The sequence below is a fragment of the Grammomys surdaster genome, unplaced genomic scaffold (genome assembly GCF_004785775.1).
Source record: "Grammomys surdaster isolate TR1022 unplaced genomic scaffold, NIH_TR_1.0 165, whole genome shotgun sequence".
In the NCBI taxonomy this organism is placed as follows: domain Eukaryota; kingdom Metazoa; phylum Chordata; class Mammalia; order Rodentia; family Muridae; genus Grammomys; species Grammomys surdaster.
The window spans coordinates 18,568,642-18,592,523 of NW_021604613.1; the positions used below are offsets into that span (position 1 = coordinate 18,568,642).

The following is a 23,882-nucleotide window of genomic DNA, read 5'->3' on the forward strand; positions in this document are numbered from 1 at the left end:
ATATATATATATATATATATATATATATATATATATATATATATATATATGATACTAATGCTATCGTCTGTTGGTCTGGTCTACTGATTCTCAAACTGATTAGAGATACTCAGCTTTCCCAAGACCAAAAAAGTACCTCCTGTGGGAAAGTACACATAATTAAATTAACACAAACACTCATCTGGGAGATTCAGGTTCATGGACTTCCCTTGTGCAAACCTGACCCCAAAGGCCAATCTGGTGTGAAGTCAGGGAATTTTACATGGCAAAGCCACCCTGTTCTTGAAATTTCTGTAAACAGCATTGGGCTTTGCATACCTCCTTTGTGTTGGGAGCTAAGCACCAAGCATTTGTTTTATAGAGCATTAGAGCAGCCTTCAAGGTTGGCAGGAGGAGCACCATTAGGACTCGTTGCCAGATGAATGAACTCTTGGATACCGTGGCCTTAGTGCTGGAGTCCCTCACTTTACAACTTCTTGGTTTTCTCTCTACATTCTTTTGTTTGAGACAGAACTTTTCTCTATGTCCCCAGCTGTCCTTGAACTCATTATGTAGACCATACTGGCCTTGGAACTCAAAAGAAATCCACTTGCCTCTGTCTCCTGGTTAAGGTGTGAACCCCACACCTGGCCTTATGAGATATAAGGATAGGGAAATTGAGTGCTCAGCTATGGCATTAACTACCCACTGGGAGCTTTGAAACTTCAACTGGGGTAAAAGGCTGAGATGTGTTACCATAGCTAAGGCTGGAGCCAAGAATGGCAAGTCACTTAGGAACTTCTGTGTGACTTTGAGTAAAGCTACTTTCCCAGGAGGAGCATGACTGGCTTATCCAGGCATCTAAGTATGCCTCTAGGCTTCCTGATCTGTTAACGGTTCATCATTTGATAAGGATTAAGAACTTTCCTTGTGGGGCTGGGCTGGAGAGACGGCTCACTGCTTAAGAGCTCTGTCTGCTCTTCCCATGGACTCCAGTTCAGTTCCCAGATGACAGCTCACAACTGTCTGTAGCTCCAACTCCAGGGGACCTGGGACATTCACAAATATACATGTAGGCAAAGCACTAATGCACATAAAGAAGTCTTTTAAAAAAGATACAAAAGTCCCTTCTCACACCAGAGAACTTTGTAGAATAACCTCACTGCTAGCATGTGCTTCCTTTACATGGTCCTCTGGCCATTTATTTAGATTTACCTTGGGCTACCGAGTCTGACTGCACATCACCATCATAGTTCTTACAGGCCCAGATGAAGCCTCCCTCTGATTTCATAGCCTGGGCCACCATGTCATCTATGAGCCTGTGTTCATACCAGATCTTCCGAGCTTCAAACTGAGACTTGTATTGCCTAAAGCGAGCAAGCAAACAAGAGAAAACAAGAATAAAACAGAATTAGTTTTATCAGGGATACCATTTGCAACTCCACAAAAGGACAGACAACATTATTTTTAGTAGCTACAGCACAAACTTGTGACAGACAAGTGCTTAGATTCCTATCCTGAACCATTAAAGTGACCATTTCTCAGAACACTATTGTCTTATGAATGAAGGTCTAAGAATTACGTGAGAAAAACAGATTCTCCCACATACTTCTTTACTTCCTACTATTTTCAATAATGATCAGATTCTCCATTCAATTTATTTTAAAAATATAATAGTGTGCAAGCTTTGAACAGACGGGCCATAGGAAGAGGACTCTCCACGCTTCAGCAGAGGTCTCATTTCATTTCTAAGCTCCCCTCGGAACACTTGCTATGCTAAGAGCTGCCTCATGTGTGGCTGAAATGACAACTGTTACATATGAAGACAAATGACATCCTAAAGCAGACCTTTCAATGCAAGCAAAGGTCTTAAGAAAAATAAACTGGGCCTGCTTCGGCAATACACACTTTCAAAACATTAGTACTTTGCAACATAAATAGGCTACTTTATTCAAATACTGAACAATCCTGTCCCTACCAAAAAAAATCTGGTCCTTACTTAAGAACACATTTACTTTCTAAGAGCACCTCAGAGTAGTTTCCTTTCAGTCCAGCTAAATCTCAGATTTGCCATTACCCAATGTAAGGGTTAAATGATGTCGCTCACTCAAATTGCCCCAGGGGCTATACCCTAAATGCCCTCAACTCTTACTTGAAAACAGAAAAAGGGATAAGGGCCATAGTTACTTGTCATAGATCTCCTGGAAGATGTCTTTGAAACGACCATCATACTTCTTCAGAATAGTGTTCTTGGTGCTTAGATACAAAGGCCAGCCCTTTGACAGAGCCATTTGGAAGGAACTGTGTGCAAAATCTTCAATTGACTTATCCTGGTTATACATGCCCATGGCAACACCACCACCTTCTGTGGAGAGGACATCACCAAAAACAAAGAGAAGAAATTTAAGGATGGTGGTATTTGTACCAAGACTAAAACCATGTACAATATCCAAGGACCAATTTCTCAGCAGCCATCATGGGCTCAGGACTGTGAATTTCCAGAGGTACCAACTTGAACAGGCTACAGTACAGGCACAGAGGGGAAGCATTTGTTTTAGATAAGGATATTTTAATGTATTTTATAAGGGGAACAGCAGTAATAAAATCATATGGTCTTTAAGATCCCAAAGATTGCAGGCACAGAGGCACAAGTCTCTAATCCCAGCATGTGGGAGGCAAAGGTAGGCAGATCTCTGTGAGTTTGAGGCATGCTTGGTCTACAGAGTGAATTTTATGATAGCCAGGGCTACACAGTGAGAGCCTGTCTCAAAAACAAAGACAACAAAAGATCCTGAAGATATCAAAACATGGAAAACTACCCATGGGAACTAGAAGTATAATCAAGAACGGGCAAGGAAGTTGAAACTCTTCTTAACATACTTTAACAAGTTCCAACATGGAATTTGTTTTGTTTTATTTTATTTTATTTTTATTTTATTTTGAGACAGGGCCTCTCTGTGTAGTGTTGGCTGTCTTGGAACTCTCTCTGTAGACATTGCTGGCTGCAAAGTCACAGAGATCCACCTGCCTCTGCCTCTGGAGTGCTGAGATTAAAGGTGTGTACCACTACTGCCTGACCGTATTTTACCTTTTATCTTTTAACTGTGTGCATATATGACGTGTGTATGTGTGTGTGTGTGTGTGTGTGTGTGTGTATCTGTGTCTGGTGAATGTGGTGTGTATGCTACGGCACTTTGGTGGGCCAGAAGACAACCTCAGCCTTCATCTTCTGTTGCTGTAGGCTGGATCTCCTTTGTTGCTCACTACTGCATCATCCGGTTGGCTAGTCTGTGAGCTTCCAAAGTCTCTTGTCTCTGCTTCCTGTCTCCCTACAGGGGCAGTGGGATTACAGACATTTGCTTTCTGTGCCTGGCTTTGTGTGTGGGATCTGAGGACTTCAGCTCTTTTTGCTCGCATGGTAAGTACTCTGCCCAGTGAGTGATCTCTCCAGTTCCCAACATGCATCTTACACTTAGGTATATGTAATGGAGAAAGATTTGCATTTTAACTACTGGGTAAAAATCTTCTAATTTCCCGGGGGATAGTGAGCACAGCTGTGATAATTGGGGTGAATAATGACATTACATGTACTCACTAGTGTTTCACAACTTTTATTAATTGACCTCTGTTATTACTGAAAGTCAGAACCTGAATCCATGCCAAGGCCCCAGGCTAACTTGGCTGAGAATGTGAAAAACACTAAACCTGTAGAACTAGAATCTATGAAGACATAGAATCTATGTAAACAATGTCACCGAGAGGAGGCAAGGAATGCAAATGCTACGAAGGCGCTGGGTTTCCTGTTTGTGTGAACACTTAAAATGTTGGACACGGTTTAAGATAAATTTGTGTATGTGTGATTATGTTCATGTGTATGATTGAGTGACTGTATGCACACATGTTTGTGCATAAACAATGTGTGGAGGTCAGGGCAACTGCAGGTGTTGGTCTTCCATCTTGTTTAAGACAGGGTCTCATGTTGCTAACCACTGTGTGGGCTAGGGTAGCCAGCCTGATATTAGGCATACAGTTATGCTTAGACTTTATGTGGGTTCTGAGGATTCGAACTCAGGTACTAAAATTGTGTAGCAAGTGCTCAAGTGCTTCATCCACCAAACTGCCCTCTCACCCTTTAGATTTTGATGTTCCTCAGAAGCATTGTAGATTCAGGTTGTCTTTTTACACACTTATATAACTAGCCCCCCTTTTTTTTCTTTTCATTTTTAGAGACAAGGTTTCTCTGTGTAGCCCTGGCTGTTCTGGAAACTCAGTCTGTAGACCAGACTGACCTCTAACTCACAAGGATCTGCCTGCCTCTGCCTCCCAAGTGCTAGGATTAAAGGTGTGCGCCACCACCTTGGTCACTGCTAAGTGAAAAAAAAAAATGACTGTAATAAGGTTGCCTAAGGCATCTGTAAACTGAAATGCAGTAGAGACAGAGTGCACATACCTTCAAAGTTATGCACCATGTATGTCACCTTCTGAGTTCCATCTTTTGGTGTGTAGGTTATCTCTACTTTTCCAGGCCCAGGAACAACAAAATCAGTTGCTCTGTACTGTGAAGAGGGGAACATGCATTAGGAAAAGTACCCCACCTGAAACCGTAACGGGAAAAATACATTATAGAGCCAAACTCCGGCTGTGTAACTTGAGGCTCTTTGGTTTTAAGAGACAGGGTTGGGGGTGAGGTGGGGTCCACTATGAGGGAGGTCTACTAGTTAGTGCATGTTGAAGATTGGTATATCTTCATCAGGAGCCTACTGTATAGACAGCAGCTTTCTGAGCATAAATTCAGAGAGGATGGAGAATATTATCAACTTCTGTCTTTGCTTTGTTTCTATTGCTGTGATAAAATACTCCAATGAAAGCAATTTAGGGAAGAAAGGGTTTCTTTCAGCTCAGTTCCAGGTGATGGCCCACCACAGTGGGGAAGTCACAGCTGCAGAAGCTGCAGAAGCTGGCCATGTCATCTCCTTAGTCAGGAACGGAGGGCAATGCACACATGCACGCTCAGTTTGCTTTCTTTCATCCGATTCAAGGCCCAGTGGGTGGGAAATGGTGCCACCCATGTTCAGGGAGGACCTTCCCACTTAAATTAACTGGGTTAAAAAAAAATCCCTCACAGACAACCCAACAGGCCAACCTAAATCAAGACAATTCCTTCTAGACTGTTAAAATGACAATCAAAACTATCCATCACAAACATTTCACTTTAGGAAGCTTATAGCTACATAAAGGCAGACACAGGTGAGAAGCAACTTGAAAAAGTTTTAAATGTTAAAACGGGGATGGGGGTGGCGGGTAGAATGAGACAACAGAGAAAGGTGATCTTGGTTATGGTCCAGAGGGAAAGCTAGAGAGAGAGGCCAGCACTGCTCTCCCACTGAAGATGACAACAGAGCTTACATCATGTCTTGATGCTAATCTAGAAGCCGAATGCTGAGCGCGTCTGATTCTGGCACCAGTTTTTCATGAAGGAACTAGGGAAGAATGTACCTGGTCAAGTGGCCTGGGATGTGACCCACTGTTAAATTTCCAGGGTTCAGTCTCCCTCTGTGGTGATCACTGTTACCAATACCAGACACATGTCCACAGAAAGCAGGCATTTTAAAAGCAGCAACAACAGACTGATGGCCCCAGGTTAAGGCAGTTCAAAGGATGAGTACCTCTAAGATGGGCCTGAGCCACTCTACAGTGGAGACACATGCCCCCAACACACTGGGCACTCACAAGTCATTGTGGCACAGGACCTTTTTCAGTGCACGGGAAGGTGCCAGCTACACCTGCTGCTTTACAGTTATCCTAACCACAGTGTGCAAAAGTTCAGTCAGATAACAGAAAAGACTAAACACTTCTGTCATGGAAAGTACTTTACTATGGTAATTGAGGCACTGATGTGCCCTAAAATACTTTGTACAGATCTATGAACATTAAACTGTGAGTCAACATGCTATTTCAAAAAAAAAAAAGAAAAAAAAAGAAAAAGAGAAAAGAAAATCCATTCTTCAAGTGACCAAAACCACAAGAATTAATCAATAAAAAGAACAAACAAAACAAAAAATACTGAATAGGCAGTTATGCTAACTAGGTTAATGATTAGGGAAGCTGTATTTTTGTCATTTAGAGTCCTTTTCTAGGGCTCTGGGAAAGTCCCTGAAGGGTTGGCCAGTATGAAGATATCAAGAGCCACAGTGTGAAACAAAAGCCATGTGACACATCAAGGACCACGCTGGTGACCCTGTCCCAGGAACACAGAGACGTTTGCTGTGGCAACAGTTTTCAGAGATGGGTGCAGGGAAGCCTCTAGATGTTAGCAGTACAGGTTTCCGTTTTGTTTAAGGTTCCTTCTGCTACATAAGCTACTTTCTATTAAAACTCAAAACTTCAGTTTCTACAGATTTTGTAATCTGTGTTGTTGGTAACTTTTCTGCCCAATTTACCAATAAGACTCACCAAACGAGCACAGAAATTAATGACACTCATTTTCCAAGCAGTACAGAATGCTTTCACAAGACTGGTTGCAACTACTGGGTGACTTTCTCTTTATCCACGAAGAGATCAGTTTAATGTAATACCTGGTAGTTCTTTATGTGGCTGAACATTAGAATCAGGTGGGTTTAAAAACAAAAAGAAAAAACAAAAAAAAAACCCACTGATCCTCACAAAATTCAAATTTCAACAGCTCTATGGTGGGACTCAAATAATAGAAGTGAAACAAAGCAAAAACAAAGACAAACAAACAAACAGAAAAACTCAAAACAAACCAAAGCAGCAATGCTCTGAAACCGTCACCTTTACCACCAACAGCAAAATCTTATAAAAGGCTTCTACTGCGCAGCCAGCATTGAAAACTGCTGGTCTGAAGATATAGTGTTACCAATGCAAATAAGTCAGTGTCATATGGAATGACTTAACAAAAGGATATTTGGGAAAAAAATGTGTTAAGATGAGTACTTATTTGAAAGTTTATCTGTGTTTTCACCCTTTCCTAAACATGTTTAAGTATATAGTTTATGTATAATATATGTTGGACTTCTCTTAAGGGCATAGACATCCAAAGAATGAACATAGATATTGGATAAAGGTCTGTGAAAAATAAACATGAAAAATCAAATTATGCTCACTCAAATGACTTACTTGGTCCCCATACGCATGGCGGCCAATGATAATGGGTTTTACCCAGCCTGTCACTAGCCGGGGGATATTTTTGCAGATAATAGCTTCCCTGAAGACAGTGCCACCCAGAATGTTTCGGATGGTTCCATTTGGCGACTTCCACATTTGTTTCAACTTGAATTCCTCAACCCTCTTCTCATCAGGGGTGATGGTAGCACACTTGACACCAACGTTGTATTTCTTTATAGCCTCTGCAGCATCCTTGGTGACCTGGTCATTGGTGGCATCACGATTCTCTATGCCTAAATCATAGCTTGGAGAGAGAGATGTCAGTGCAACTGTGTAGACAAACTGGCAGGCTGCAACCTGCATGCAGAGCTTGGTGGGCCAAAGTGAAACCCCTAAACACATCTAAGTATGCCAAGTTTCAGCATCAAACAAAAGATGGGTGCTTAAGCTGCAAAAAAAGAAAGTGAGAGATACTCTAGGAGGCTGCGCCCTGCCTCCTTCAGGTGCAGTGGGAAGCTGTCTATCAGGAAACTAAGTGGAAGCCAATGCAGTCTGCTAAACTGCCTCCTGTTTTCCACCATTTGAAGGCAGCAACAGCTTAGAGCAACCATTTGGCCTGGCTTCCTTCCACACAACTAGCAAACAAATTAAAGCCAAGTCCAACCTTATTTTCCCACCGTAAGTTCTATGCTTTATAAGTAAAGGGGTGGCGAGGCAAAAAGATTAAAGGGCTGTTTTGTATTTCTGGTACTGTAGTGGTGGAAAGGTTAGCTCTTGCTGCTCAGTGCCAAAAGAGCTGAGAACTCTTTTGTTAAAGCCAGTTAGTCATAAGGTGAACCTTCCCCTACTTCTTGGTGAGTCTCTTTGTTCTGGAAACAAGCCTGTAGTTTATTGGATAAGCAATGTAGTCTACCAACCATCTTGTATACACTGTATTTAGCGCCAGCTCCCATAATGCAGACTATTCACAGAGGAATGAATGCTGGCTGGCTGTCTGCGGAGCATAGAAAATAGCCATAAAGCTTAAGTATATAATGGTTTATCAAAAGTAATACAGGTTGGGAGGTGTTGGTGCATACCTTTCCTTTAATCTCAGCATTTGAGAGGTAGAGGCAGGGGTAAATTTCTGAGTTTGAGGCCAGCCTGAGCTACAGAGCAAGTTCTAGGGCAGCCAGGGCTATAAAAACACACACACACACACACACACACACACATACACACACACACACACCTGTTTTGAAAAAGTCAGAACAAAAACCAAAACACAACACAAAAACAGATACCCTCTGCAAAAAAACCAAAAAAAACACCCCCCCAAAAGAACCCCCCCCAAAAAACAAACCCTAAACCTAAACAAAACCACTAAGTGATTTATTTTGTTTTCCATGGCCTTACAGAAAAGTCTCAGTTCTCCAAACCAGCTAATAAGTAAGCTGCCTTTCTCTTTTCAGGGTTTGCATCTTCCTTTCCCAACCTATTCCAACTGCTGGTGCAAACACAGAGTCACTTTGTGTTTCCAAACAAAAATATTTTCTGCCTCGGCTTTAGAGAATTCATATACACTTAACACAGGCACACATTTTCTTATCACTTGTGCCTAGGAAGTGCTGAATATCTACAGATATACAACCGCAACTCCACAAGAAATATGGACATTTTCATAGGAGCCCTTTCTCAGGAGAATCTATCTACAAATGCATAGGTTTCCCCCTCCCCGTCTTGTTTTAATATTTCCAGAAGAAATATTAAGGAAAAGAAATGGCTCAGACCACTGTGAAGCCTCTATTTAAAAAAGAAAAAGAATAACAACAACAAAACTCTATCCCACACCCCTTCCTTACCACAATAACCAAGTAATCATAGTAGCTGGGGATCAATTTAAAAATCAGTCTGAGCCTTTCATAGCCTACAGTCATGTACTCTTTTCTTTCTAGCCACAGGGTCTCACATTCTAGTCTAGGCCAGCTTGGAACTCACAGCAACCCTTTTGCCTTAGCCTTCTAAGAGCTGAGATTACTGGTATGAGCTACAAGGACTCTCCTTTAACATGCCTTATGTAGGCCTGGGAGAGAGATCAGTCAACTTAAGTGCTTGTCTTACAAGCATGAGGACCCGAGTTCAATCCCACCTGAGTTCAGAACCCACCTTCAAAGACAGAAAAGGGCTGGTCATAAAAAAAAAAACCCACCAGGTATGATTATGTATTTGTAATCTCAGTGTGAGGAGGATTCCGGATCCTAGAGCTTGCTGGACAGTCAGTTCAGTTTACTTGGTGGTTTCCAAGCCTCTGGTCTTTATGTACAGCCTTGTGCAAAATACACACACACACACACACACACACACACACACACACACACACACGCGAGAGAGAGAGAGAGAGAGCGAGAGCGAGAGAGAGAGAGAGAGAGAGAGAGAGAAACACTACATAAGCAAATACAAGAAATTTTGCTTCCGAATAAGTGTCTTTAAGCATTTAGCTGGACATGGCCTTTAGGTCAGCTTGATCTGTCCATATAGCAGTGTTCAAGCTAACCATGGCTACATAGTGAGGCTCTGTCTCAAAACAACAAAATGAAACAATAACCAAACCAAAACCAAAAAGAAGCAGATGTCTGGGGAGATGGCTCAGTTGTTAAGAGCACTTGCTGCACTTGCAGAGGACCTCAGTTGGTTTGGTGCCAGCACTCACATGCTGGCTCAAAACCACCTGTAACTCCATTTTGGGCAATCTGATGCCCCTTTCCTGCCTCTGCAGGCACCAAGTATGCACATTTCACACATAAACACATGTAGCCTAACCTAAAATTAAAAACGAAAAAAAATCCCTGTGTCCATGCTGTGTGTGTGTGCGTGGGGGCGGGGTGGGGGTAGGTTCACTTATTGTCATTCAAAGTTCTGAATGGGAAGTTCCTAAAATGCCCCCCCCCATTTCTCTATGTTTAGGGGGTCTTAAGCAACTACAATATTGATCTTATTTTGGTTATAATATAAACAGTACCAGCAGCATAGATTTACACAATCAAAGGGTAGCCAATGACATAACATGAACTAAATATCTGTACCCAACTAAGCAATAGGATGTGTACAGAGTGATTCTGGGTCAAGGCAAAGGCAGACATCAATAGTCTGCCTTAAATAATTGCTCAACTTTATACCATGCCAGCTTTGGACCACTTCACCATTTAAAAAAATTGTCTCTATGTAGTTCGAATGTGCAAAAGGGCAAGGAGCAAGCTTATGAAAAACACCAGGAGCAGACAGGTCAGTAGGTGGTAAAACACACCTTTGGCGTGTTTGGAGGCATGTTGGAGGTGGATCTGAGTTCGAGACCAGGCTGGCCTACAGAGCGAGTTTCAGGACAGCCAGGGTTACAATAAAACAAAAACAACAACAACAAAACAAAAAGAAAAAAAAAGGAAAAACTGAGAGAATAAATAACATACTTCCTAATCTGCCTCTAAACACAGCAAACATAGGGTGAAGGGACACAGGACTCTTAGGAGCTGCTTCTGGAGGGGAGGTACTCTGGAAGTAGCATGTAGAGGACAGAAGACGCAGGAGGAAAAGGAAAGCTCCACCCACTGACTTAGATGTGCAGAAGAACCAGTTGGAAAGGACAAAGACGAGTTCTCTGCATTTAGCTCATGTTTCCTCTTGTCCTCTATTTTTTTTTCCTTCCACAAGTAATAAACTGACTGCCCTAGACTGGTGATGTATGAAGGCATTCACAGGGAAAACAGAGTTAGACATGCCTCAAAAAATCACCACATTTCTTTTATAGTTCTTAACTTTGAAATAATGGCAATCCCACTTTTTCTAACAGTATGCTGAGATAGAAGATTCCCTGAGGGCTAAAGAGCAGTGGCTTAATGGGTAAAGATTCTTGCTCCTGAGCCTGATGGTCTGAGGTTGATAGTCTGATCCTTGGAGCCCACTTGGTAGGAGAGAATCCACTTCCATAAATTGCTGGCCCTGATCTCGACACGGATGCTGCGGAATGTGCACACACACAGACACACAAATTCAAAAAATGGATTCATCTGTAGTTAAGATAAAAAATTAAGCTTTGGTTAAGAATTGTGGCATAAGACTGTTGCCCTAGCATTTGGGAAGCGGAGGCAGGAGGGCTGTTGTGAGTTCAAGGCCAATCTGGACTATGTAGCAAGTCTCTATGTCTCAAAGAAAACCCAAAAATCCAACCCAAACAACAAAAAAAACTTAAACCTTTAATCACAAAACACAGGTATTATATATGTAACAAAAAAAGGTACAATTTGGAATAATTGTTTCTGAGTTTGCTAGCTGCAGAGAAGAGCAATTCATTTATTTACCTATGCAGATCCAGTTCCACATAGGGAAGAATGAGTTTTTCTTTAATCAATTCCCAAATGATTCGTGTCATTTCATCTCCTTGCATCTCCACCACAGAACCGCCATGGATTTTTTTGGACATTTTTAACTCAATAACCCTAATTTAAAAAAAAAAAGATATGCACCTTGTCATGTTATACAGTAGAAATGAAGTATCGATGAATTGGTGACTATTAAAAAAGAACAATTTATAATAGCACAGCTATATAAATAGTCACAATTACATTTACCAACACAATTGAGAACTTCTCTGTGCAAGGCATAGCTACAACAACGCTTTATGTATGGCTTCTGAATCAGGACTATAAGATGGCTGTAAGAAATTATTTTGCCAAGGCCATCTGGCTAAAGTGTAGGGGAACCTGATCCTGAAACACACTTTTAATAACGCAATCATTATCTTGACCATTACAAAAGCAGATCTGTTATCATAGAGATGACTCAATATTAAAGTGATTTCTCAGATAGAGAAATCAGGATACTGAAAGGCCCCTGCCTAGTACACAGGCTTATCCAAGTTACATTTCTTGGTATCTCAAGCCCTGCTCTGTTCTCTTGGCTTTTCAGGGGCAAGAGCAGCTGTTTGTATGATAGGACACTACATTGTTGTAAGAAGGCCATCGGTATAAAAAGTATTTATTTGCCAGGCAGTGATGACACATGCCAGGCAGGTGGATCCGAGTTTGAGACCAATCTGGTCTACAGAGCAAGTTCCAGGACAGCAGGAGCTACACAGAGAAACCCTGTCTCAAAACAAACTAAATGTATTAAGAGAAACTTGAAGGCTTTAAAGAATAACATGCTTGTTGCTCAGGAGGCAAAGGGTCCCTGAACCTCTGAGAGTATCTTTTCCCTATAGGACACTGTTGTGTAACCATTTCTTCTGTGATTGAAACATTCTATCCTACACCAAGCTCTTAAAACAGGCAGGTAAACAACTCAAAAAATAGCTTCAGAATGTCCCTGAAACTGAGCAGAGTTGCTAGACCCCACCCTGATGGAGTAAACAATAAAAGTTGAGACTCTTAGACTAGGGAAGCCAGGCTTCCACTTGGAAAGGACAGCCTCCAACCTGTTGAGCTACCAGCAGGCTGTTAGGTGTGCCCCGGGTTCCCAGCTTTTGTGAGTTCTCACCCATGCTGGGGTAGCGTGATGCAGAGCCATTTTTGCTCCTTACCCGTATTCCTGTAAATAATCCCAACCGTTCTCATTGGTTTGCCAAGTTGGACTTTGGTGGTCTCTGGACTTTGTCCCGTCATAGGATCCCTGTATGGGCTGTGTGTGTTGCATTTCTCTGGGAAACAAGTGCCCTGTTCTGTCACACAACTGACACTATAATGGGAACTTTCTTTCCAGAAATTCAATGGCAGATTTATCGAGGTTATAGCCAAGGACCAGAAAAGTCGGGAGACTTTAAAGCAATTAGATAACAACCTAAAGCTGTCTTGAAAAGTAGAGCTAAACTAATTTGATCCTTAAATAAAGAGATGAATAAATAACATAATGATTATTAGACAGTAGGTCTCAGCTCCTCACAAGAAACCAGGAATATTTTCCCAACTCTCAAGTCCCATTTTTACTTCTGAGATTTGCATTTCTAGAATACTATTTCTAGTTTTGAAGTGGTATCCTGAGTCCATTACCAGAGAAGTTTCTGGAACTCAATTGTAAATCAACAAACTTGTCTGGGTGAACTGATACCACCCATCAGATACAACTTAAAGATTAACTTGCAGTAGATCATAAAGTTCATAATTAATTCCATTTTCATCATGACCATACTTTAAAGGCAAACAAGAGACAGTAAACTTATCTCGGTCTCGATACTGCACTTTCATGGTCATGTTCCTACACAGTATTACACAACAGTTATGACTAGGCTATTTTTCTGTGATGGCAAATACAGCTAATAAAAGATCACAATGCTGGGAATGTCTGTGCTTTTCGTTTTGTTTTGTTATTTCCTTCTTGGTGAATATGTACTCTGCTGTAATCTTTCTATATCTTAGAATGCACTAATGAATGATACAAGTCCGATTTCCTCCGCTTTATCTATTGACTTTTTAGCACCTGTTAATTAAAGAAGTGAAGCTGTCTTGTGACTACTATTGTACTTCTTCTGGATTTGATTTCCATGGCATGTGTGGGCTCGAGGTACCCCGAGATTCCCTGACTTCTTGGGTCTCACATTTTCTAATTCCACCCAACCCCCACTTTTGAAGGAAAGTGTGATGCAAGCCCAACAGCTACCAGCTTTATTTACATCGTCTGAAGGCAGAGGGCTTCCAATCTGACAGTCTCTGCAACTCCAGAAAACAAAATAATAGACTAGTTAAGCAATAGGAACCCTTTGCCATACTTAATTTTACTTTCATAAATCTCAAGTTTCTATCTTGGGCCAATCTTTTATTTTCCAGCCAAGTTCAAGTTGCAAAACATGAGGGGACTTTAAGGAAGTAGTTGCAGTATATTGTTGGAAAATTCCTGTTTCCCTCTTTTGCAGTGCCTACACTTGCACTAACGCCCAATTAACTATACAGTGTGGCCACATTAAGGAAATCAGACTGGAGAGCAAAATTGCTAATTCTCATCTTGATGGTGAATGAACTTCCAATTATAACAAGGCCTCTCAATTTTGATGACTTAAACAACTGTCGTTTCAATTTATCTCCTCAAACAAAGCAAAATCGGGAACAGAAATTCTTAATATACAAATATTCCTGCCAGGAGGATTTATTTGGATTTAATACCAGCCTGACAGCCCAATATATCTAGTTTAAAGTACAGTGCTTGAGTGTATCCGGAGGGGGAAAGGGCAGTTTATTTGCATAGGAGCCTTCCAAATAAAGGTCACAGGAGTACAAATATCATTGGTGCGCACACACGCTCACCCCACAAGAGGGTGAGTTCTAGGGTGAGTGCCCGGCTCGTTGGCTTTTTGCGGGACTCTGGTTTGTTCGACCTCGGGTGACACTGAGACAGGAGATATCCTTATGGGCGTTGTGCAAGTTCTGCTAATGAAGCTGATTAGGTTCCTCCTTCCAGATCCCCACACCAGCCCCTCCTCTCAGCAGTGCCAGGACCTTAAAAACGAGGTCCACCGAGATGGCCGCAGAACTCCTCTGGAATCGAATCCCCAGGGCGCCCTCTAGTGGCTACGTAAACACTACAGACTGAAGCTGGAGGCCCGCCTACCTTCACCCCTCCCTCACTTACACTCTCATTAGCCCTTCTCTATCCTCAAGACAGGTCCCACCCCCGAACCTTGATGGGGTACACGCCTAAATTCCTGACTTACACCCTTTCTGCAACCAGTTTTCCGGCCTATTCCCAAAACTCAACACCAAAGTTCTGTACGTCCACCTCAAAGCTAAATTCTCCTCCTCGGGTGCAGATCTGCTATGCCACTTGTCACTGCTTGCAACATCCTCTCCGTCAAATCGATTCCACCCTCGGAAGCGCCCTTCTACACAGATAGGCAAGCAGCACTCTGTCTGCTACTCCCATTTCCCTTCTCTTAGCCCAAACTCTGGAAGTGTCTCTGGGTACACTAGGGCCTTGCCACTGAGTTCATCTCTGCACAGCCAAGACCTGAGGTTTCCTCCTTTTTTCTCACTCCAGCCTTCTATGGAATAGTTTAATAGTAAGGGGCGGCGGCTACCGCTCTGAACCCTGGGGCACCTGCAGGGAGGGGAAGGAGCGCCCGCTTGCAGCCGGAGGCGCCCCAGCTACTCACCGGCTCACACCCGCGCGACACAAGCTGTCCTAACTGGCCCCAGTTAGATCAGCATCCGCAACAACCTTCGCTCCGACGCCCCAGGGCAGGGTCAAGGCTTTTTAACTCTTCCCGGCTTTGTCTCCTCCCAGGCCCCACCCCCTCAGCCCACCTCCTGCAGCCCCGCCCCCTGCGCGACGCCATTCGCCGCCCTGGACTTTGTGGGGTGGGCGGAGCCACAGATTGAGATTAAGTCTGGGATGAAGCCTTCGGGTGTTCCCGGTGGGGGATGGGACTGCCGCGCCATCGGGATTCCTCGGGAACACCCTGCAGCTAAGGAGCGAGAATGCCACCTACTGGCAGGCTACCGGACGCGCTGAGGCCGAATGTTCTGGGCTCAGTAACAATCTAGGAATCTTAGCTTTGAGTATTCAGGTTCTCAGTAAAGGTACAGAAGAGGGAGCACTTCCTAGAGTGGATCCCTTCCTGGCGTCTCCGGATGCCTCTTAGGGCTGGACTGCGGCCTTTGAAGAATGTGGGTTTGGGTTTTTTGTTTTGTTTTTTTAAAGGCGTGTGAAGACTACAGATCCTGGTAGAATGCAAAGGCGAAAATCAAAGAACAAAATCAAGAACAAAAACACCCTACACACAAATAAATATATGAATAAAACCATCCATATTCTCATGCTGAAGCTCTTACAGAACTTCACCATTCCACCCCAATAATTCCCTCCACTACCAATAATACGTATTCTCAACTGTTACTATTTGTAAATAAGCCCCACTCATCATTTGCCATAGAAGACAATGAGGTTTATTTTCTAGGTTGTGATGAAGCTGCACTAGAGATACTCGATATAGAATCTTAGAATTCTAAGAGTGGGTTAAAAATATTCTAATGTTTCCAGAGATTTTTCTGTCTGTATTCTTTAGTTTTGAAAAGGAGAATATTATGACTTGTAGGATAATAGATCATCCTTGATTGCTCAAGCTTCAACGCTCCATAATTCGCTTTTAAAACATCCAGCATTGTGTTGAAAATTTATGAATAAACGGCAGTTAGTAAGAGTCATTTTGGACGCTAGAGGGCGCTAGGTGGAAAAGGAATCACATGGTGTCAGCTGTTATGTTAACTGGGTATTAGCGGCGACCTCCGTTTATTCCTATTAAATGATTAGAGAGTGTTTGAGTCTATACTTTCACCTCTAATATTTATATCACGTGAGATTATAAATGTTACTTCATACCACATCAGGCTCATATTGTTTATATCAGGCTCATTAAATATTTAGTTTATATTAAACTAAGTAAAAAACTAAGTAAAAGTAAGTATTCATAGCCATTTTAGTCCCAGGAAGCATTTTAGAAGAAATTCAAGAAATGCAGAATATAGCACAATAACAATTGACTAGCACTTGGGAGGCAGAGGTAGGCGGATTTCTGAGTTCGAGAGTTCGAGGCTAGCCTGGTCTACAGAGTGAGTTCCAGGACAGCCCGGGCTACACAGAGAAACCCTGTCTCGGAAAACCAAAAAAAAAAAAAAAAAAAAAGATCGACTATAGATGATGGAAAAAGTAAAAAAAAATGCATAGGCTATCATACAGAGCCAAGGTGAATTTATATAAACATCTTCAACCAAGTTCTAAATATGTGCTAGGCATGAACTGAATGTCTATCTCTAAGACACTGAGATAGGAAATATGGCAGTTATCCATGGAGATAGGATGCATGCCACTTATGGGCATGTCTCCATCTGAAATCATGTTTCCAAGGGCTATCCTGGATAAGCTGATATATCACTGAAAGAGAATATTTATAGATGCTTACTATTGAATTAGATTAAATTACAAAATAAACCAGGTGTAGTAGTACACAATTGTATTCCCTACACTCGGGAGGCAGAAGCAAGAGGACAGTCATAAGATCCAGGCTAGCCTTGTCTACATAGTGAGCTCCAGGTTGGTCAGACTCCATTTCAAAATCAAGAACAAACAATATCCTATACTCAAATACATGAGTAAAATCATTCATATTCTCATGCAGAAGCTCTTATAGAATCATTAAATAATAAACTTATAGACTAAATGACTGTAAAAATTACAAAACATTAAAACCATCATTATTTGTGTCTAATATGTAAGTGTGGGAATGTTGCATGCCACCGAGGGGACGTGGTAGTCAGAGGACAGTTTTTAGAGCTGTAGGTTCTGGAGATCAAACAGGTCAGAAGGTCACAAGGCAAATGCTTAGATCCTACTGAGGCACCCCTCTAGCCTCACAAAACACATCACCACTATTAGTAACAATGAGATTTAACAACTGATGTTTGGCTGCAATTACATTTCTCTTAAAAATGTGAATATGACATTCGCTGCTCATATTCATGTAGCTTACTGCATTTCCATTCTTGTGACTTGCGATCAGTTTTTTCATTTACTCAATAAAAACATCTAAATATTTGAATAAGGTCTGGTACAAACACTACTGTAGACCTCAATGGAAACCTGGGTCAGAAAATGTCTTTTAGCAGCTGTTTGCCTATGAGACATTCATCCAGATGATGGGAATTCCATAAGATTCCAACACTACTATATGTTCATTTTGATGACCTGAAAAAATAAAAACAAAAAAGAAAACATGGTAGTGGGCTGGCAAGATGGTTTAGTAGGTCAAGATGGTTCAGGAGGTCAAGGCATTTTCCTCCAAAGTAGATACTCTGAGTTTGATCCCCTGTACCCACAAGGTAGGAGAGAACCGACTCCTGCAAGTTGTGTGTGGTGTGGCATGCATATGTATATAGGCGTGCGTGCACATGCATGCATGCACGCACACACACAGTAAATGCAAATAAATAAAACAAAGGGAGATTAAATGATGTTATCATTACTTATCAATTAAGATACTGACAAGGGAACAGTAAAGATAATGGTCGCACTTGGTTTTGGAGTGACAATCACCCTTCAACAGGAAGGGAATGGACAGGGTCATGGGTTGGATGACCAAGATAATGAGTTTAGCTCCAGGACTGTTTAAGGTGAATGCTTGTGGGACAGGAAAATGAGGATGTCCAGGAGTCAGGTCGCCACATACATTGTAGCTCAGAGGAAAAGATGGGGCTGGGGACCCAAAACAGGGTTTTTCTTTAGTGTGTGTTGATAGCACTGAAGATGGTGATGAGATCATCCAGAGGCACTGAAGAATAACCTACCATCAAGAAGCCTGAGGTATATTTGAATCTTTAAGGGTCAGGTGGAAGATTAGAGCCTCCTGCCCCCAAAGAGAATGCAGAGCTAGGGTAGGTGAATTGCAGGGTCTGATGTGATGGAAGCCAACAGCCCAGAAAGTTTTCAAGAATAGAAGAAGTACTATAGAATGGTGACCCTACATTTATTCTGATCAGAGCCATGCTGAAGGAGACTGACATGATTTTAGAAGGGAGAAAAGAGAACGTTGTGAAAAAAGCACTCTTTAATAAAAATTGTCTCATGCGCACTTTGTCACACCTTGTAGCCATGAATACCACGTGCGCCTTGTAGCTGGGGGCACTAGACAACAAAACAAGATATGTGAGCAAAACAAGATGTTTATCAGAGTGTGCTCAGCTGTTGTGGGCTGTTGAAAACAAGTTTCTTGTCAGGGTATATGGCTCGAGATGGCTGCAGAGATGATAGCCGCTTTTGGCTAGGAGTTGGCTCTCAACAGGTCCCCCCTTTTAAAATTTTTTTCCAAAAGGGAAGACTGGGAAAACTTATGGAAACTGTGCCCGTCTTAGGTTGGAACAAAGGACCCCAGCCTCCCTTTCCTATTTCTGGATACTCAACAGCCACTGGTTGAGTTCCTGTCTTAGGATGGTGAGGCCTCCCAGTTAGGGGCAAGGGTCTTAAGGTGTTCTCTTACCTGTCATTGACTATCTGGCTTAGCACGTAAGTTAGGGGTTAATCCTCATCAGTCTTGATGACAGAGGTTTTAGAGTCCCCTACTTCCAGCCTGTAATAATGGACCTGTATGGGTTTCATTTGAATAGCGTCTATCTGTTGTCATACAAAAGCCATCAGTCTGTTGAACAGCATGAACCCAAGAGACAAGAGACTTAATGTCTGAATGGTTGGTATAAACCATTTTGACTCAGAGCAACACTCTTTTTTAAGGGTAGCACACAACGCTCACTGTTGGAGAAATTAAAGGTCTAAGCCTTGTACTCACAAATTTTGAATTAATAGAAGAAATTATACCAATGAAATCCTTGAATTTGCATCAGCGTAGTAACAATTATACAGATTTCTACCAATAGATTATGGCTGTTTAATCAATTTTAGCTCTTCCTCCCTGTTTCAATAAAAGTATTACTTTTCCCTAGAAAGACAACCTAATATTAACCACCTCAGTCCCCAAGTCCAGGGAATTGGGGCACCGACTCTTCATTAACTTCTTCAAGCTGAATATGGGTATTAAGATATTAGAACAGGGATGAGGGGAAGGGTAAATTGATAAGCCTCTGATGTCTGTCTTAACTGCATCCAACTGGAAGTCCAGGACATCAGTGAACATGCAGGTGACAAGAAGATTCATTCACCTGTGTATTCTGTAAATATACAAATCTCAAAACAAATTTTAGTATCAAGATAATTATTTTGTTTGATTCTCTGGAATCTATTTTGTTTGATTCTCTGGAATTCTTCTGGAGGCCTACCTCTGTCATGTCTGATCCATATAATTCTGGAAGATACAACTACTACTTTAATGACCTCTTCAGAAAACACATAGAAAAACCTTTTTTCCCAAATCTGTCTGTCCTTGAGCCAGTAACCAGAAAAGCCTTTACACTGACCTTTTATCCAGAGGAAAAATATAACTACACAACTCAGAATCACACCTATTTTGAAAGTTAAATCAATCTCATACAACTGATTACCAGAGAGAGTTGTGCTCTCTGTCTAGAACAACCTTCTATTTATCTGTTTGGCTCTCTTGACTCAGAGCAGCCTGCAATTTACTCCTTGAGTCTTTAAAGCCTTTTTCATCTGTTCCTGCTGACTTATTTCTTGCCTCATTTTCGTTACTATGACCTACTGGTCTCGATGTGGCGTTGAGTGCCAAGCTCAAGCCAGTTCCGTCAGTCAACAGGTCAGAAGTGAGGATGCACGCTTCCAATTCCCACGGTGTCCTTCACTGTATCCTGCTTACTGGAGCTCCAATGTTGAGGCACCACTATGTTCTGGCCGTTCTGCCCCACGTTTGAGGGCCACTCTGTACAGGCCTGAGCTGCTGCTCTGGTCTTCAGGTCAGGGTCTAGCAAGAGAGAGAGAGAGCGGGGATGGAGGGGCGAGAGATGCAAAGAATGGAGACAAGACAGAGGATCTGATCAAGTCTCTATTGAAAGGAAATCATGGGTATTTATACGCTTTACCACGTGCCTTGCCCTTGTGGACAAGCAAGGGAACACAGATGAAGGCACTACGTCATACGCCTTGCATCGTGGATACCACATGCGCCTTGCAGCTGGGGGTACTAAACAACAAAACAAGATATGTGAGAAAAACAAGATGTTTATCAGAGAGTGCTCGGCTGTTGTGGGCTGTTGAAAACAAGTCTCTTGTCAGGGTATATGGCTCAAGATGGCTGCAAAGATGATAGCCGCTTTCAGCTCAGAGTCAGCTCCCAACAGTTAGGTGAGGATGCTCACTCTTGCCACTTCTCAACACACTGCAACACAGCAATTAGGCAAGACAAAGAAAGGCATAAACAGTATCCAGATGGGAGAGGAAGAAGTTAAAATGTCCTGCCTGTAGGTGATATGATCTCAGAGCAGAAAAATCCTAAATATGTGACCTAAAACCTCTTCGAAGCACTGAAATCCAGTAGCATTGTGTGCCACGCAACCAACACACAAAAGTCCTTTTTTCCTCTAACAGCAAACTCCTCAGAAGAGATCAATAAAACAATCTTACTTGTAATACTACAAAATTAAAATGCTTAGAATTGAAGGCTAGCCTGGTCTACAAAGCTAGTTCCAGGACAGTGAAGACTGTACAAAGAAACCCTGTCTTGAGAAACCAAAACTGAAGTTGAGTATGGTGTTTCAGTCCTACAAACCCAGCATTCAGGAGGTGAGGCAGGAGAATTTCTGGTTTGAGGACAACTTTGTGTACATAGACATTGTCTCAAATTACCTGCTCCCCTAATGATGCTTCCCAGTTGTAAAAAGCAGAAATCTAGAAAAAAAAAGTAATTTTATAATTTGTAGGACTACTAAAAAAGTAGTCCTAAAAACAAAAGATTCCAAATAGTACAAAGCTATGGTAATCAAAACAGCCTGTCCTCAGCACAAAAACAGACACATAGACCATGGAATAGAAAGAAAAGAGCAGAAATAAATCCACTTCTGATAGACTTACTATTCAGAAAAATCCTGAGGAAAGGATAGTCTCTTTAATGAATGTTATGGGAAAAACTGAATACCCACTGTACACGAAGGAAATTAGATCAATATTCCACACTATATTAACAATCAACTCAGATTGAATTAAATATTGAAATTTAACACCTAAAATTACAAATTAGTAGAAGAAAACACAAGCAAAAAAACTCCACTACATTGTCCCGGACAGTGACTTTTTTTTTTTTTTAACCCAAAAGCTTAGGCAAAAAAAGCAAAACAGACAAATAGGATGTTATCAAATTAAAGTGTTGTGGAAAGTTAGAAAAACAACATTGAAGCGACGACCTATGGAGTGGTAGAGAATATTTACTTGACTTTGAAAGTAGAACAAATATAATAAACAAGGAAATGTTGTCCTTTGTGACAACATACTGAACCTGGAGGACACTATAGTAAGTGAAATATTCCAGAAATAAAACCCTGTAAGATCTCAAGTGTAGAGTTTTAAAAACGTTAATCTTAGAAAGAAAAAGAGTAGGATGGTAGTTTTTAGGGGTTGGGAAACAGAGGTAAGAGGGAAAATACAAAATGGAAAGCAAATACTCAGGAAGTCACGGAAAGTCATGGAGGCCTGACAACCATCTAGGGATTTTTCATAAGATGCTCTTGTTGGTCAAATTGGGGCTGTTGGGAGCCGACTCCGAGCAGAAAGTGGCTGTCATCTTTACAGCCATCTCGAGCCATATACCCTGACAAGAGACTTGTTTTCAACAGTCCGCAACATCTGAGCACACTCTGATAAACATCTTGTTTTTCTCACAAATCTTGTTTTGTTGTTTAATGCCCCCAGCTGCAAGGCGCACGTGGTAAAGTGTCTTTGGCTGTGTTCCTCTGCTTGTGCTTATATATACTCAGGATTTTCCTTTCAATAAAGGGGACTTGAACAGACTTTGTCTTGTCTCCATTCTTCCCATCTTTTTCCCTTCCATCCCCACTCTCTTGCTAGACCCCGTTGACTGACCAGAACAGGCCGGGACATAGTGGCCCCCAAATGTGAGGCAGAATGAGTCGTTACACAGGGCAACTTTTAAAAACTGGATAGTGGTCGTGCTGAATTAGGGCATTACTGAGAAAAAAAGAAAAAGTATCTGTATTGATACTAACCAAGGTAAAGAGAGGGAAAGGCTATGGATTCTCAGTAAAGTATAACTACAACCTAAAGAAGCATATGGACACAGCACTTCAGTGTAATCCAGCTCAGCAAGTACCGTGTGAGTGCTTGGATGGAAGCTCTGGGAGAGAGTAGTTACAGATGTGCACAAAATGGTTCTACAGTTAAAATATCCCTGAAGTTAATTTTTGATGTCTAGTATGAGGTAAGAACCAAACTGTTTTCTTTTCTAAAAGAGAAATCATTTTTTTCCCACAGAAATTAAACTTCATGCTAATGTAGACATGGAAGTGCAAACTTCTGGGGAACATGGACTGTGTTATGGTCATAGCGTTACATTTATTAGATGACCTACGTGGCCAATCACTGACTCGGTGAATGAAGACCTGTCCAATTAATGACTCATAAAATGTCAGTTGAGGAGCTGGCGAGATGGCTCAATGTTAAGAGCACATACTGCTTCTGCAGAGAACCCAACTTTAATTCCTTAGCACCCACATTTGGGGCTTACTACCCCCTATTACATCAATTTCGGAGGAATCTGAACCCTCTGACTTTCAGCGCCCATACAGCCCAGTATATCTTTTAAAAAGTGTTAGTTGAACAGTTGTTTCTGTACATAGAATTTCTTCTGCATCTTGATATCCTTTCGGCTGGATTATCTGTTGTGTTCTCTTGGCCTATTCTATAATTTAGTGTACGTTTGTGGCATATTAGCGTCTGTTGGGCTACTTTAAGAAAAGATTTTTTTCTTCTTCTTAAGGAAGATGCTTGTGTATGTTTATGGGCCAAGGGGAAAGTTATTGGGAAAGGTTTGGTTGAAGAAACATTGCAAGCCCCCAGGGATGAGTGAGGGACGTGGTTGCAGGTAGATGTGTGTGGTCGAGGTGGTTAGGTTAAGGATTGCACCCAAGATAGCCCGGCTTTTTGACTTGCATAGAAGACTGTCAGGGTAGCACAGCAGTAATGAACACCAAAGGCGGCCAGATGGCGCAGAGGACAAGATCCAAGAGCTAGTTAACTATCCTTAAGGATGGTGACCAGGACTTGCAGCGCCCCCTAGCTTCAGGTTTTGGTGGTACTTTCCAGCGTTGGAACCAAACCAAACCAAACCAAACCAAACCAAACCAAACCAAACCAAA

General features: G+C 41.8%; 1 protein-coding gene across 1 annotated transcript in view; it reads right to left on the minus strand.

The window, feature by feature from the left end:
• The window catches only part of Idh1 (isocitrate dehydrogenase (NADP(+)) 1, cytosolic), a 20,744-nt gene extending 5,442 nt beyond the window's left edge, over window positions 1-15,302 (minus strand). The window contains exons 1-6 of the mRNA XM_028765579.1: window positions 15,212-15,302; window positions 11,436-11,573; window positions 7,117-7,408; window positions 4,430-4,535; window positions 2,167-2,344; window positions 1,195-1,346 (exon numbers count right to left, since the gene is read on the minus strand). Of these exons, the coding sequence (XP_028621412.1) occupies window positions 1,195-1,346; window positions 2,167-2,344; window positions 4,430-4,535; window positions 7,117-7,408; window positions 11,436-11,557 (850 nt within the window). The 5' untranslated portion in view covers window positions 11,558-11,573; window positions 15,212-15,302. The remainder of the gene's footprint in view (window positions 1-1,194; window positions 1,347-2,166; window positions 2,345-4,429; window positions 4,536-7,116; window positions 7,409-11,435; window positions 11,574-15,211) is intronic.
• Between the last annotated feature and the right edge of the window lie 8,580 nt (window positions 15,303-23,882).